This window comes from Bos javanicus, chromosome 16 (genome assembly GCF_032452875.1).
Source record: "Bos javanicus breed banteng chromosome 16, ARS-OSU_banteng_1.0, whole genome shotgun sequence".
NCBI classification, from domain to species: Eukaryota; Metazoa; Chordata; class Mammalia; order Artiodactyla; family Bovidae; genus Bos; species Bos javanicus.
The window spans coordinates 28932355-28949004 of record NC_083883.1 but is presented as its reverse complement, the minus strand read 5'-3'; the positions used below and the strand labels follow the sequence as shown (position 1 = coordinate 28949004).

Sequence of the window (16650 nt, the reverse complement as noted above, 5' to 3'; positions counted from 1 at the left end):
CTCCTTCCAGAAACTGATACATCAGTAAAAATAGATATCAAGCTCTGAAAGATATAATTAATAGGCTATGTATATAACTTTATATCCAATAAGCACAAAATACATATATGAAACCCTTACCAAAAAAAAGCCAATATAGGCATACCTCAAGAAACAAGAAAAAAGTCAAATAAATAACCTAACCCTACACCTAAAGCAACTAGAAAAGGAAGAAATGAAGAACCCCAGGGTTAGTACAAGGAAAGAAATCTTAAAAATTAGGGCAGAAATAAATGCCAAAGAAACAAAAGAGACCATAGCAAAAATCAACAAAGCCAAAAGCTGGTTCTTTGAAAGGATAAATAAAATTGACAAACCATTAGCCAGACTCATCAAGAAACAAAGGGAGAAAAACCAAATCAATAAAATTAGAAATGAAAATGGAGAGATCACAACAGACAACACAGAAATACAAAGGATCGTAAGAGACTACTATCAGCAATTATATGTCAATAAAATGGACAATGTGGAAGAAATGGACAAATTCTTAGAAAAGTACAACTTTCCAAAACTGGACCAGGAAGAAATAGAAAATCTTAACAGACCCATCACAAGCACCGAAGTTGAAACTGTAATCAAAAATCTTCCAACAAACAAAAGCCCAGGTCCAGACGGCTTCACAGCTGAATTCTACCAAAAATTTAGAGAATAGCTAACACCTGTCCTACTCAAACTTTTCCAGAAAACTGCAGAGGAAGGTAAACTTCCAAACTCATTCTATGAGGCCACCATCACCCTAATACCAAAACCTGACAAAGACCCCACAAAAAAAGAAAACTACAGGCCAATATCACTGATGAACATAGATGCAAAGATCCTTAACAAAATTCTAGCAATCAGAATCCAACAACACATTAAAAAGATCATACATCATGACCAAGTGGGCTTTATCCCAGGGATGCAAGGATTCTTCAATATCTGCAAATCAATCAATGTAATACACTACATTAACAAATTGAAAAATAAAAACCATATGATTATCTCAATAGATGCAGAGAAAGCCTTTGACAAAATTCAACATCCATTTATGATAAAAACTCTCCAGAAAGCAGGAATAGAAGGAACATACCTCAACATAATAAAAGCTATATATGACAAACCCACAGCAAACATTATCCTCAATGGTGAAAAATTGAAAGCATTTCCTCTAAAGTCAGGAACAAGACAAGGGTGCCCACTTTCACCATTACTATTCAACATAGTTTTGGAAGTTTTGGCCACAGCAATCAGAGCAGAAAAAGAAATAAAAGGAATCCAAATTGGAAAAGAAGAAGTAAAACTCTATTTGCAGATGACATGATCTTCTACATAGAAAACCCTAAAGACTCCACCAGAAAATTACTAGAACTAATCAATGATTATAGTAAAGTTGCAGGATATAAAATCAACACACAGAAATCCCTTGCATTCCTATACACTAATAATGAGAAAACAGAAAGAGAAACTAAGGAAACAATTCCATTCACCATTGCAACCGAAAGAAGTCCTAAAGAAACTAAAGACCTATAAATAGAAAACTATAAAACACTGGTGAAAGAAATCAAAGAGGACACTAATAGATGGAGAAATATACCATGTTCATGGATTGGAAGAATCAATATAGTGAAAATGAGTATACTACCCAAAGCAATTTATAGATTCAATGCAATCCCTACCAAGCTACCGATGGTATTCTTCACAGACCTAGAACAAATAATTTCACAATTTGTATGGAAATACAAAAAATCTCAAATAGCCAAAGCTATCTTGAGAAAGAAGAATGGAACTGGAGGAATCAACCTACCTGACTTCAGGCTCTACTACAAAGCCACAGTCATCAAGACAGTATGGTACTGGCACAAAGACAGAAATATAGATCAATGGAACAAAATAGAAAGCCCAGAGATAAATCCACGCACATATGGACACCTTATCTTTGACAAAGGAGGCAAGAATATACAATGGATTAAAGACAATCTCTTTAACAAGTGGTGCTGGGAAAACTGGTCAACCACTTGTAAAAGAATGAAACTAGACCACTTTCTAACACCATACACAAAAATAAACTCAAAATGGATTAAAGATCTAAACGTAAGGCCAGAAGCTATAAAACTCCTAGAGGAGAACATAGGCAAAACACTCTCCAACATACATTACAGCAGGATCCTCTATGACCCACCTCCCAGAATATTGGAAATAAAAGCAAAAATAAACAAATGGGACCTAATAAAACTTAAAATCTTCTGCACAACAAAGGAAACTATTAGCAAGGTGAAAAGACAGCCTTCAGAATGGGAGAAAATAATAGCAAATGAAGCAACTGACAACTAATCTCAAAAATATACAAGCGACTCCTATAGCTCAATTCCAGAAAAATAAATGACCCAATCAAAAAATGGGCCAAAGAACTAAATAGACATTTCTCCAAAGAAGACATACAGATGGCTAACAAACACATGAAAAAATGCCCAACATCACTCATTATCAGAGAAATGCAAATCAAAACCAAAATGAGGTACCATTTCACACCAGTCAGAATGGCTGCGATCCAAAAGTCTACAAGCAATAAATGCTGGAGAGGGTGTGGAGAAAAGGGAACCCTCTTACACTGTTGGTGGGAATGCAAACTAGTACAGCCACTATGGAGAACAGTGTGGAGATTGCTCAAAAAACTGGAAATAGAACTGCCTTATGATCCAGCAATCCCACTGCTGGGCATACACACTAAGGAAACCAGAAGGGAAAGAGACATGTGTACCCCAATGTTCATCGCAGCACTGTTTATAATAGCCAGGACATGGAAGCAACCTAGATGTCCATCAGGAGATGAATGGATAAGAAAGCTTTGGTACATATACACAATGGAGTATTACTCAGCCATTAAAAAGAATACATTTGAATCAGTTCTAATGAGGTGGATGGAACTGGAGCCTGTTATACAGAGTGAAGTAAGCCAGAAAGAAAAATACCAATACAGTATACTAATGCATATATATGGAATTTAGAAAGATGGTAATAATAACCCTGTATGCAAGACAGCAAAAGAGACACTTTAGTATAGAACAGTCCTATGGACTCTGTGGGAGAGGGAGAGGGTGGGAAGATTTGGGAGAATGGCATTGAAACATGTATAATATCATGTATGAAATGAGTCGCCAGTCCAGGTTCGATGCATGATACTGGATGCTTGGGGCTGGTGCACTGGGACGACCCAGAGGGATGGTATGGGGAGGGAGGAGGGAGGAGGGTTCAGGATGGGGAACACATGTATACCTGTGGCGGATTCATTTCGATATTTGGCAAAACCAATACAATATTGTAAAGTTTAAAAATAAAATAAAATTTAAAAATTAAAAAAAAGCCATTTATTAGGTGATATCGGAAATAAAAAGGTTATCTCAAAAGGGTACATATATGAATTATAGCATATAATCTCCAATTAAAACTATAAAGCCATTTGGGTCTGAATTTTGGGGAGCAAGGATGGCAAGAAGTTGCTTTGAGTATCTTTAAAAATTGTTTTTGCTCATTGATCACGTCCCATTCCCTGTTGCTTAATGCAACATGTCTATAGCTTTACATTTATTAACTTAGGTTGTTCATAATGTTCTCATCACTTCTAAATCTATAATATCATTGTTTCTTTTTCAATTATTAATCATTCTTGCTTGAGGTCTGTATATAATCAAACTGATAACTTTGGTTTTGTTGTTTTTCCTATAATTTTTATTCTGTATTTGGTTGATTTCTGCCGTTTCCTTCATTATTTTTATCGGTTTCATTTCAGAGAACTTGTTTTATTGTTCTTTTTCCTAGTTTCTTACTTTAATGCTCAGTATGAGAAAGATAATCTGGTCTGACCAAATTGTGAAAGGCATTATGGCCAAGATAATTAATTTGACTGTTGTACTAGAGGCAAAGTTGCTTCAACAGCCGCTTTGCTGATGTGATCAAACATGTTTTAGGAAAGCAACTCTGGTGGCCATATGACAATATATTAGAATGCAGGGAGTAGCAGGAGGTTGTATCACAATGACAGAAGACACTGAGATTCTACCTAAACTAAGGCTTTGACTGTATGGTTTTATATACATAAGAGAAAGTATAAAGGGCTTTGTGTGTTTAGTGTCTGAGCCACCATGGAAGCCCCAAAAATGGCTTTGAAATTGTGTCATTTTAATGATCACAAAGTATTTACACATTAAAGTCTTTATTCATAATTCTGATATAATTTGATTCTCTAGTTGGAAGGACTGATGCTAAAGCTGAAACTCTGGTACTTTGGCCACCTCATGAGAAGAGTTGATTCATTGGAAAAACTCTGATGCTGGGAGGGACTGGGGGCAGAAGGAGAAGGGGACGACAGAGGATGAGATGGCTGGAGGCATCACCGATTCGATGGACGTGAGTCTGAGTGAACTCTGGGAGTTGGTGATGGACAGGGAGGCCCAGCGTGCTGCAATTCATGGGGTTGCAAAGAGTCAGACACAACTGAGCGACTGAACCTTACTGAACTGAACTGAAGCACCTTTGGAAAGTAGGAAGAGCAGACATTATCATTCTCACTTGAAAGATGAGAAAATTGAGGAGTAAAATACGCGTTAACAGCCTTCCTTCCTTAAAGGTACACAATTTGTTCTTGTTTCCATTATGCCAAGATGTACTGAAAGTTCTTCATTCATGGGAAATATATATCTCCAAGTATTTTTATGTCCCAAGTTCTAACATGAATAGAGAATTTCAGGAATAACTAACATTTTAAATTCACATCTATTATAGTTTCTTATCTTAACTGATATTCCACATATAAATGATTTGTAATGATTTTCAAAGGTCTTATTACCTCCAGGACAATCTGATTTACTTTCGAAACTGTTGCTCCACAAAAAATATCTCTCATAATCTTTTCAAAAAGCAGGACATCTTTAGGAAGAAATTTTGGTAAGCTAGCTTCTCTCATAGCTTCAATAATTATCAGAGTTTCCTCTGTTTCAGAAATGTCTCTGATGTTACTTTAATGGTAGAAGAAAGCAAAGAACAAGTTAGCAAGTTTGTTTTGTTGATGTTAAAGACCATTAATATTCTTTTTTAGTGGCGGCTATCCCAATACCTTTTCCTCCTTTCCCCACTTCAAAGCAGCTATGTGGTTTGGGTGAGGTTAATCTGGTTGCCAGCTCCAGGGATGGGCCCTGACTGACTTAGAACTCAGGGTAATGCTGTTTCCCACTCAAAATAGAAATGTATTCAGGTTAACATCAAATGAAAAATAAAATGATTTATTAAAAATCCCTAGGATGACTAGAGAACTAGTCTTGCAGGCTATGTAGCTGGGAACAAAGTTGAGCTATAGAACTGGTCCTGTGAAGACATGGCTGCCACCATCAATGGCTGCCACCAGAGAGCCATGCCTGTTGCATCTAGAGCCTGATGCTTGCACTAGAGCGGCTTGCTGTCTCTGCTAATTTCTGCCTAATGTCGGCAGCTATTGCCATTGCCGTCACCCTTGCCAGAGTGGACTCTGTGTATATCCTATTTCTTTTTCCTCTAGTTTCAGGTTCAGATTCTAGGGTAGCTATCTCTGATTTGCCAAGGTTGTATGTCTGAGAGAGTTTCAGAAAGCAAGCATATGACATAACAAATATTCAAGAAGTGAATATAACCACAGCTCTAATCAATCAATGCATAGCAGTCACTTGGACACAGTGATTCAGGGGTAGACAAATGAATTGTCCACTCAGAGTGGTCTGGGACTTCAGTTAAATGGTGTAGATAGTTCCATTTATTATTAGAAGCCATCCTGCTACCCAAAATGAAGCCAGTCTAAAAATAACCCTGACAGGGAGGACTGCAGTGCTTAGAATATCTCAGAGAAATAAAAGGGAAACTCAAATCAAAGTGATTATATCCTGCCCCACCTCTGGATTTTCTGATTGGGTGAAAAAGTAAATTCCTTCTACTGTTTAAGCCAACTTAATATTTTTGTTAATTATAACAAAAGTTTTTGATATATTGTTATCACACAGTTTATTGCCACATATATTTCATATACTAAACATTCCAGTACACATTTTTATACATTAAACATGCAGTCAAAAGGGGAAAAAGTAACTACATATGGTATAGTATGACTTTGGAGATAAAAAGGAAGAAAAGTTTTCCCTGCCCTAGCATCCCTCCCATACTCTTGTCTACTGACATCTGAAATTCTTCATTGGGATGGTGATAACTTTTAAGCCTTTGCCCCATAATAAAAAGAGCAAATAGATAACATTTATTGAGTGTTTTTTTACCAGGCCTTTTGCTTAATTGTTTAAGAAATTTCATTAATTTTTTCAAAAGCTAAGAAGTAAGAAAAGTGATACTCAGAAAAATGAAATAACACACTCAGTGTCATATAGCTGGTAAATGTTTGAACTGGCATTCAGTCAGGTCTCTCTGACGTCAAAGTCCATTTCTATAAGCACTCTATCTTTACGATGGAAGACTCACTGAGTTGGCATCAGCTGTTTACACATTCCTCTGTAAATACATCAGTGAGTCTTTTTTCTGAGGTGTTTTGGTAGAGAGGGCGAGAGTGGACCAGAAGTCAAAGTGAGGGGCCACACCAGGGACAGAAAGGGTCCCACACTTCCCTGCTGGGGATCTAGTAAGTAACCTTGACCTTTCCCACTTTTTTCTCAAGACAGATATTGCTTTACATTAAAAGAAATTTAAAAAATAGGGATAACAGTGTGTCTGGCTGGGGAGTAACTATTAGATATAGACAAGGTGAGATAATAGCTTATATAAAATATGGTAAAATTGTTACAATACCATGTTTTTCACTAAAATTATACAACTTAGGGGATGGTATCTGAGATTACTGTGGGGACTGTCTTGTAATTTAAGAATAAAAAAGAAAACTTCTAGACTAAGGTCAACTAAAGCTGAAGAAAAGCATAGTTAAATGTAACTTTTTAAACCCGTTTTGATTGTTTTCATGATACCAGTTGTTTGGAATTAGTTAAGACATTTTGTGACCCAGTACTGTGGTCAGTTTTATAGTTTATTTTCTAAACAAAAGGGGCGGTTTAGAGAAAAACAGGTAAGGCTGACTGTGGTAGGCAGAAAAATTCCCCCCTCTTCCCTACCCCTCCAACCCTGCCAATATATTCACTTCCTAATCCCTGGAACTCTGTGAATATTATCTGATAGGGCAGAAGATCTAATTGAGTTAAGAATCTTGAAAGAAGTTTATCCTGAATCATTCAGGTCTAAGTGTAGTCACATGTTCCTTATAAGAGAGGAGACAGAGACATACAGTTGAGAAGGTGATGCAAAGATGAAGGCAGAGATTGGGGTGATGTGACCTTCCACCAAGGAATGCTGGCAACCACCAGAAACTAAAAGAGGAAAGGAAGAATCTCCCAAGAGACTCTAGAAGGCGAGCAGGTCTGTCCACAACCTTGGTCTCAGACCTCTGACCTCAGGTGCTACGAGAAGATTCATTTCCATTGTTTTTGGACATCATGCTTTTGTAGCAGTTTGTTATGGCAGCAGCCCTACAAAACTAACACACCTTTATTATTTTCTTACATATAAACACCTTTAAACTCTATTTGGGGGTTAAAGTTAGACTCCATCAACATAATTTAGAAAGATAAGGTGTAAAAAAGGGAGGGTTGAATCACCATGCATAAAGAAATGAGAAAAAATTGTAGTACTCTTGCATGCCTAAGAGACAAAATTAGAAACCTTACAAAGCACTGGGTAGAGTCAAGGGAGAGGAAGGGACAGAGAAGGGAAGAGGAGAGAGGCAAGAAGAACAATTAAAATTTAAGGTGTTAGGAAGGGTCAAGGGACTTTTAAAAAGCAAATTGTCTAATATTCATTTTTAAATTGTTCACTGTACTTTCCTCTGACAAAAAAATAAAAAAAATTCCCCAGTCCTTTTCATAACACAGTCAGCTTCACTTAATCACATCATGTGTGTGAAGGTTTGGGAGAATCAAAGAAGGGTGGCTGTTACCCTTGCAACAGACAGAAGAGAGCTACTTTCAGTGTCAGGAGACAGACAGAGAGTACACTGGAAATGGGAACTCCAACAGCAGGCAGCTGTGAGAACTCTGAGTTTTCTGTGAAGTTTGCAGAGAACAACGAAGGACTTTGAAATGAGAAGAGTACCACTATCCCTGGAATATTTACTCACACACAGAATTAAGTGAACATAAGAAAGACTGAGAACTTGAGGGTTCCCTGTCCTAGTGTTTAGGATTCTGGGCTTTTACTGCTGTGGCCTGGGTTCAATCCCTGGTCAGGAAACTGAGATTTCACAAGCTGCATGGTGCGGCCAAAAAAAAAAAAAAAAAAAAGACTAAGGACATGAGGACATCAGGGAGCTGATTACTTGGTACTATTTATCTTTAATTTTATAAAATTAAAAGACATTTCATAGTAGACACCTATTTACATTCCATCTATATTACACAGGCCATTTTGCAAGATATGCTACAGTTCTTTTATTTAAGAAATAAAATATTACAGTGGAGCTATAGCCTATTCCTATTGTTTTCTCCTCCCATGAAACATTTTGTATTTTTTACTGTACCTATAAACAATCTATAACATTTATTGTTTAAACATTTCATGTAAATAGTATATTGATATGTCTTTTTGTAACATATTTTTAAAAAATTAATAGGTGATACATGAAAGTACAGCCCCAAATCAAGACAAGACAAAAAGTACACAGCTTGCCAATAATGAAAAGGAATGCCTGCTTCTGTTTGGTCTCACCAGTACAAATTTCTGAACACTTAAAAATTTTTGCCTATCTGATAAGTGAGAAACAATTTTCAGTGTAACTGTAATGTGCATTTCTCTCATTATGGGTAGGGTTGAGTGTATTTTCATATATTTAAAGGACTTCTATGTCTCTTTTTTTCTGAGAACTGTCTGTTGATTTCCTTTGTCCATTTTTCTATATGACTGTTTTTCCCCCAATTTTCTAGAAATCTTTATATACTAAGAGGATGAGTTATTTAACTGCAACAGGAGCTGCATATATCTTTACTCTAGTTTTTCATTTGTTTTTTGACTTCACAAAAAGTAATTTTTGACTATTATAAATTATTTCTTTTATGGCTTCTGGATTTCGAGTCTGGGAGCTCAGAATTATTTTATCTTGTTGTCATTACTTAAAATTTCACACAGTATTTTCCCAGTATTATGTAACTCCCTTTTGATCTACACTCAATTCAAAATTCAACTGACCATTTAAGCTCCCGTTTCTTCTTCCCAGCCATCACTAAAATTGTCTTCAGAGACCTCAGGCCAAAATCATAATGATCCTATCAAATATTAAAATATTTGAGTTATTAAGTTTCTGGAGAAAAATGAACTTGAAAATAAATGCATATAGTATATTGTTAAATCACTAATCATCTATGCTATGAAGAGAAACAGTGCTATGAATTCAAGAAACCCTCAGTTTTGGTTCTAATGTTCTCACTTCTTTCCCAAACTTGTCCTTCTAAAAGCCTCCTTCTCAAAAAAAAAAAAAAAGATTAACAAGTTTCAAAGGAGTTTAAAAATCATTATCTGAGTTAAGTTTTCTCTAAAATGGAGAGCTACATTTAAAGAATATATTGTAAAAATGAACGCTTTGGAGATAATCTGGTTAGCTGCCCAAACCATTCTGGGTTATAAATAAACACAAAGTTGGCATGTCCTAGAACAATAATTTTCAAAGTGGGGCATTCAGACTAGCAGCATCATGAACACTTGAAAACTTGTTAGAAATGTAAACTCTCAAGCCCCACCTCAGACAACTAGAAAGTTGGTGGTAAGGTCCAGCAACTTATGTTTTAAAAAGTCCTGCAAATTATTCTGATGCACTATAAAGTTTGAAAACAACTGCTCTAGATGTAATCTTCCTTGCATGGAGAAGGTAGCCTATAATTTAAAATTAGAGCTACTTGACTGCTCTCTCCAGATCAGATCCCAGGGAAAGCTTGGAACTTTGATTTACATATTGCCTTACATACAAGTTGCATGGACTTGATATGCTGATAGGAATGTTAGTTCCAGGTCATTCTTGGACTAATACCTGAAAAGTTATCATTTAATGCTTCATGTAACCACCTTCGCTTTGATAAAAACAGTTTGTTACCTGTTGCGAGAGTTGCTTGCTAGCTAATTCGTAAATGTTAACTAGCTTTCCAGAAAGTAATTTTGCAGATTTGAAACCAACAGAAAAGAGCATTACTTCAGCAATCATTTGATAATGGGGAGCCATCATTGCCACTGGGCGAAACAGAGATTTTAAGTTATCTGGGAGTTCCACTCGACCTTTGTATCTTAAGAGGATAAGAAAAACAAAGAAACAGAAAACATCATATTTCAGTTTTTATTTATTTATTTTTTTTAGGTGTATTGATTTTATTTTTTATTTTTTTAAATTTTATTTTATTTTTAAACTTTACAATATTGTATTAGTTTTCAGTTTTTCAAATGAGAACCACATAAATTTCTCCCAAACAGTAATTCTATTGCCTTTCTATGTGACCTTTATCTGAAAACAAAAGGTTTACAAGATGGTTTCTATTGTGCTTTTAACTCATAGAGCTTCCTAGTTTATGTTCTTTTCTTCCTATGCCTCCTCCCACAGTTCACCTCACATCAGTTCCCTGATTCCATCAACACACATTTATTGAGTCTGCCCAGTCTCCACTCCATGTAAACTACCATATTGTTACTCCTGCTACTTTGATTAGCTTTTCTGCCTATGTCCCCTTTGTGACAGACTACCAACCTTTTCATTTCTCTCTGGCTATTCATAAAGTGGAAATTTCCCTTGGTCAGAAGCTTAATATGATATCATCCACATGGACAAATACAGAGCTGTAGCTGCTTATAAATGGTGTGGGCAGTGGAGGGGTTCAGAAGCATGATGGAGCATGAGTGATGAATATACAATGTCAGCCAACTCTGTCTATGGATAAGATTAAAAAAAAGGATTTTTGCCTGTGTCCATTCCTACCACTTTGTGTACCTGATGCGAAGAACTGACTCATTAGAAAAGACCCTGATGCTAGGAAAGATTGAGGGCAGGAGGAGAAGGGGACGACAGAGGATGAGATGGTTGGATGGCATCACTGACTCAATGGACATAAGTTTGAGTAAGCTCCAGGAGTTGGTGATGGACAGGGAAGCCTGACATGCTGTAGTCCACGGGGTCATGAAGAATTGGACATGATTGAGCGATTGCACTGAACTGAACTCCTACCACAGATGTAACTGATACTTACCCAGGATTTAGGGTGACAAATACTGCACAAGACATATTTATACGAATTTCTTTTCCTTCCAGTACAAACCTACAAGACATTACAGTATTCATCATTAAGACAACTGCTTTTTGTAAGCCAAAGTATCTTAAAACTACAAAGGAGTTTGCAAAACTTCATGAGACTGTGTTACAATTAAATCCAAACAATATGCTGGGGGAAAAAAAAAAAAACAGTAGAAAGGGAAAGAAGAGGTTTTTTATGTCAAATCAAGAGCTCTGCTGGGATTCAGATTTATTTGATCATGTCTGATGATGTCTATTCAGCAGTGGCCACAGGACTAGAAAAAGTCAGTTTTCATTCCAATCCCAAAGAAAGGCAATGCCAAAGAATGCTCAAACTACCGCACAATTGCACTCATCTCACACGCTAGTAAAGTAATGCTCAAAATTCTCCAAGCCAGGCTTCAGCAATACGTGAACCGTGAACTTCCAGATGTTCAAGCTGGTTTTAGAAAAGGCAGAGGAACCAGAGATCACACTGCTAACATCCGCTGGATTATCAAAAAAGCAAAAGAGTTCCAGAAAAACATTTATTTCTGCCTTATTGATATGCCAAAGCCTTTGACTGTGTGGATCACAATAAACTGTGGAAAACTCTGTAAGAGACGGGAATACCAGACCACCTGACCTGCCTCTTGAGAAACCTATATGCAGGTCAGGAAGCAACAGTTAGAATTGGACATGGAACAACAGGCTGCTTCCAAATAGGAAAAGGAGTATATTTTCACCCTGCTTATTTAACTTATATGCAGAGTACATCATAAGAAATGTTGGGTTGGAAGAAGCACAAGCTGGAATCAAGATTGCCGGGAGAAATATCAATAACCTCAGATATGCAGATGACACCACCCTTATGGCAGAAAGTGAAGAGGAACTAAAAAGCCTCTTGATGAAAGTGAAAGAGGAGAGTGAAAAAGTTGGCTTAGAGCTCAACAGTCAGAAAACAAAGATCATGGCATCTGGTCCCATCACTTCATGGAAAATAGATGGGGAAACAGTGGAAACAGTGTCAGACTTTATTTTTGGGGGCTCCTAAATCACTGCAGATGGTGATTGCAGCCATGAAATTAAAAGACGCTTACTCCTTGGAAGGAAAGTAATGACCAACCTAGATAGCATATTAAAAAGCAGAGATATTACTTTGCCAACAAAGGTCTGTCTAGTCAAGGCTATGGTTTTTCCAGTGGCCATGTATGGATGTGAGAGTCGGACTGTGAAGAGAGCTGAGTGCTAAAGAATTGATGCTTTTGAACTGTGGTGTTGGAGAAGACTCTTGAGAGTCCCTTGGACTGTAAGGAGATCCAACCAGTCCATCCTAAAGGAGATCAGTCCTGGGTGTTCATTGGAAGGACTGATGCTGAGGCTGAAACTCCAATACTTTGGCCACCTGATGCAAACAGTTGACTCATTGGAAAAGACCCTGATGCTGGGAGGGATTGGGGGCAGGAGGAGAAGGGGACGACAGAGGATGAGATGGCTGGGTGGCATCACCGACTCAGTGCACATGAGTTTGGGTGAACTCCAGGTTTGGTGATGGACAGGGAGGCCTAGCATGCTGCGATTCATGGGGTCGCAAAGATTCGGACACGACTGAGCGACTGAACTGAACTGAACTGATGAGAGAGTTTTGTGAGGCTCAAGGCAAGAGGGTACCCATCTGAATGAACCGACTTACACAGAGAAGAGAATCTGAGGAGACACAAAGCTCTGCCTGGATGACACAGTGGAACACTGAATGGCCTCAGGAGAGTTGTTGCTTTAAAATGAAACACAGCCCACTTCCCAACACCCAATTTTAAATAATTCTGGGAACATCGTGAAGTAGAACCTCAGCATGGATAGTGTCATGCCGCTGGCACCAGAGGAAGAGACAGTGGAGAGAAATCCCCTGAACCGATGAAGGTGGTCAAACAGGAATGGAAGGACAACTGGGACAAAACCTAAGGTTTTGAAATGAGGAAAATGAGGAATTGAGGAAAACTTTGCAGAAGCTGAGATGTGGTGAAGAATTGGTGAAGTGTGAATTACTGTAATTCTAGTTATATCCACAGACTTGTGAAGCCTATTAACATTGAGAGCAAAGCCAGAAGTGAGTGCCCATTAGATTGAGTTAGAATTATTAGATTGCAATTGAAATTTTAAACCCACAAATCCAAGTATGCTAAAAAAGGAAATCATGTAAGTTCCTAAATTTATTTGAAAAGAAAAAAAAAATTTTGCTTGGATTAGTATACATTAGTAATCCTAACATACAAATATTGTTATTAAAGGATTTTTTAAATAAAAGCATATTAATCCAGAGTAATGGAACAACAGAAGGGTTCCCGTGTGTGGTCAGTATAACTGTTTTGTTTTTTTTTTTTAATATGTAGAATTAAAGAAAAAAACCCCTTTGATTTCTTCAAATGAAATATCATCAAATGAATAGGTACTAAGAGATTTTAAACTCAAAAAGAAAAGTAATTAGAACATATTTGCCTCCTTTTCCTGGTAGCCAAGAATACTGTTCCAAGCTTGGCAAAGAGTCTGCAAGCTAACTACTCATATTTTCATATTATTTGCCAAACAAAGGAAACATTCAAGTTAAGTGCCATTCTTTTTGGTGTGTGCTTAGGAAAACAAAAGAAACAAACCCAAACACTCATGGTAGAAAAAATATTAAATAATAATTAAGCAGTATGTGTACATCAAATTTCCATTCCCAAAGTATAAACACATTTAGCCAATACCTGACAGAATAGCTGTCTTTTGCTGCCTTAATTGTTAGCATCTGTGAGGCAATCACAGAGAGAACTTCCACGTCAATTCGATTGAATTCATCGAAACAACACCAAGCTCCTGACTCAACCAATCCGAAGAAGAATTTCCCCATTATCTTAAAAAAATGATTAATGAAATTATTATTTAGGTGAGCATTTTTACTGAGACATTAATATCTGCAAGTTCTTCCCATTTTACCCAAACTAAGCCAACACTGCATGTCTCCCTCTCAAGCATTTGTGTAGGGCTGAAAGCAGCAGTTTTTAGACTCTAAGACCGCTCAACTACTCTGCCTGTCTCCTGTAAAAGTCTAAATGCGTGTGCGTGCTAAGTCGCTTCAGTCTTGTCTGACTCTGTGACCCTATGGGCTATAGCCAGCCAGGCAAGAATACTGGAGTGGGTTGCCATTTCCTCTTCCAGAGGACCTTCCAAACCCAGGGATCGAACCCTAGTCTCCTGCATTGCAGGCAGATTCTTTATTGCTGAGCCACCGGGAAAGCCCTAAAAGTTTAAACATAGCAGCAGCAAACTGATGCTCACAAGAGTGAGAAAGTAGAAGCACAATTCACATTCGCATAACTGAGCAATCTCCTGGGTGCCGTGTTCTCAGAACCACGTACTGGCAGTAAAAGTTTTCCAGCAGATGGTTGGAAGAGTTCTCCTTTCTAGGTCTGGCCAAGACTCAAGGGTTAGTGGTCAATGCCTGGTAGTAATGCAGACGGTTGATGTTTAGTCATTAAGTCGTGTCCGAATCTTTTGCAACTCCATGGTCTGTAGCTTGCCAGGCTCCTCTGTCTGTGGGATTTTTTTCCTTCTTCAGGGGATCTTCCCGCCCTAGGGATGGACCCTTTTCTGCTGAGCCACCAGGGAAGCTCAGTAACACAGATCTCTGAACTACTAATTTAAGAGGAGTGGAAGATTGGGGCCAGGCTGGAGTGGGGACAGCAAATGCAAGCAGCTCTTACTCTGCTTCTGCCATTTACAATGGGCAAGCCCAGGGTGGCTAGATCCTCCAGTGTCCTTGTGAGAGACTGAAAGTCTGTGTTGAAATCTGTTGATATGTAAATGTTATAAACTGAAACGAAGAAGCCAGATAAAGTGTCTGTGGACTGAGTATCTGTTGAGGAATGCTCGAACTCTAAGAGGAGCTTTTGTTAGGTGCTGCTGAGGGGCAAGATGTGAGTCGGAGAGAGCCCCTCTGGCTCAGAAGCCTGAAAAAGTCGGTTCCTCCCACTGACTGCAGCAATCAGATCCTGTCTTTATCTAAAACTTTGATATTTTGTTTATCATGTTTTTGGGGGGGCATTTACCTTGATTCTTTTTTTTAAATTTATTTAATTGGAGGTTAATTACTTTATAATATTGTATTGGTTTTGCCATACATCAACATGAATCCGCCATGGGTATACATATGTTCCCCATCCTGAACCCTCCTCCCACCTCCCTCCCCATACCATCCCTCTGGGTCATCCCAGTGCACCAGCCCCAAGCATCCAGTATCATGCATCAAACCTGGACCGGCGATTCATTTCTTATATGATATTATACATGTTTCAATGCCATTCTCCCAAATCATCCCCACCCACCCTCTCCCACAGAGTCCAAAAGACTGTTCTATACATCTGTCTCTTTTGCTGTCTTGCATACAGGGTTATCATTACCATCTTTCTAAATTCCATATATATGCATTAGTATACTGTATTGGTGTTTTTCCTTCTGGCTTACTTCACTCTGTATAATCAGCTCCAGTTTCAACCACCTCATTAGAACTGATTCAAATGTATTCTTTTTAATGGCTGAGTAATACTCCATTGTATATATGTACCACAGCTTTCTTATCCATTCATCTGCTGATGGACATCTAGGTTGCTTCCATGTCCTGGCTATTATAAACAGTGCTGCGATGAACATTGGGGTACACGTGTCTCTTTCCCTTCTGGTTTTCTTGGTGTGTATGCCCAGTAGTGGGATTGCTGGGTTATACCTTGATTCTTTAAAAAATACATTGCACTAAAATACTATTTATTTTGATGACTAAGTTTTTGGCTCCTCATTGAACTTTGCTTAGCAGGTAAGAGCGTCACTCACCTTACCCTAGTCCCACTCCTGCAGAGCCCCAGTAAAGGTACTTTCCAGGGAGGACAGACAGGCTATTTGGTAAGTGTTTTAAGAATAATAGTTCAATCAGCTTATTCATATTCACTGATATTTTTAATGTGCCAGGTGAATACATATTGGAAATGTAGGATCTCAGCAAAATGTAAAAGGTTTGGACTTAAGTTGCAAAATAAAATAAATTGGAGTGTTTTGAAACTAAGGAAATTTGTGATAGGCACAGAGGCATATGACATTTTAATAAATATTTAAGAATGCTATGAGACCTATCTTAAATAATATGCAACCAAAACAAAATAAGGCTGACATAAACTTGTAATCACTTATATAACCTCTGACTCAAATTTTTGTGTTACTCATAGTAGCCTCATTGTTCTTTATTTTCAGTAAATAAAAGTGTAGGTTAGAATATGTAAATTTATATTACT

At 37.7% G+C, this 16650-nt stretch overlaps 1 protein-coding gene across 2 annotated transcripts in view; it reads right to left on the bottom strand.

The window, feature by feature from the left end:
- Positions 1-16650, bottom strand: part of DNAH14 (dynein axonemal heavy chain 14) — a 394303-nt gene that overhangs the window by 190609 nt on the left and 187044 nt on the right. For both annotated transcript variants that reach the window (XM_061382365.1, XM_061382363.1), the window contains 5 exons: positions 14077-14222; positions 11307-11375; positions 10169-10355; positions 9271-9347; positions 4862-5030 (listed from right to left, as the gene is read on the bottom strand). In XM_061382365.1, the coding sequence (XP_061238349.1) occupies positions 4862-5030; positions 9271-9347; positions 10169-10355; positions 11307-11375; positions 14077-14222 (648 nt within the window). The remainder of the gene's footprint in view (positions 1-4861; positions 5031-9270; positions 9348-10168; positions 10356-11306; positions 11376-14076; positions 14223-16650) is intronic.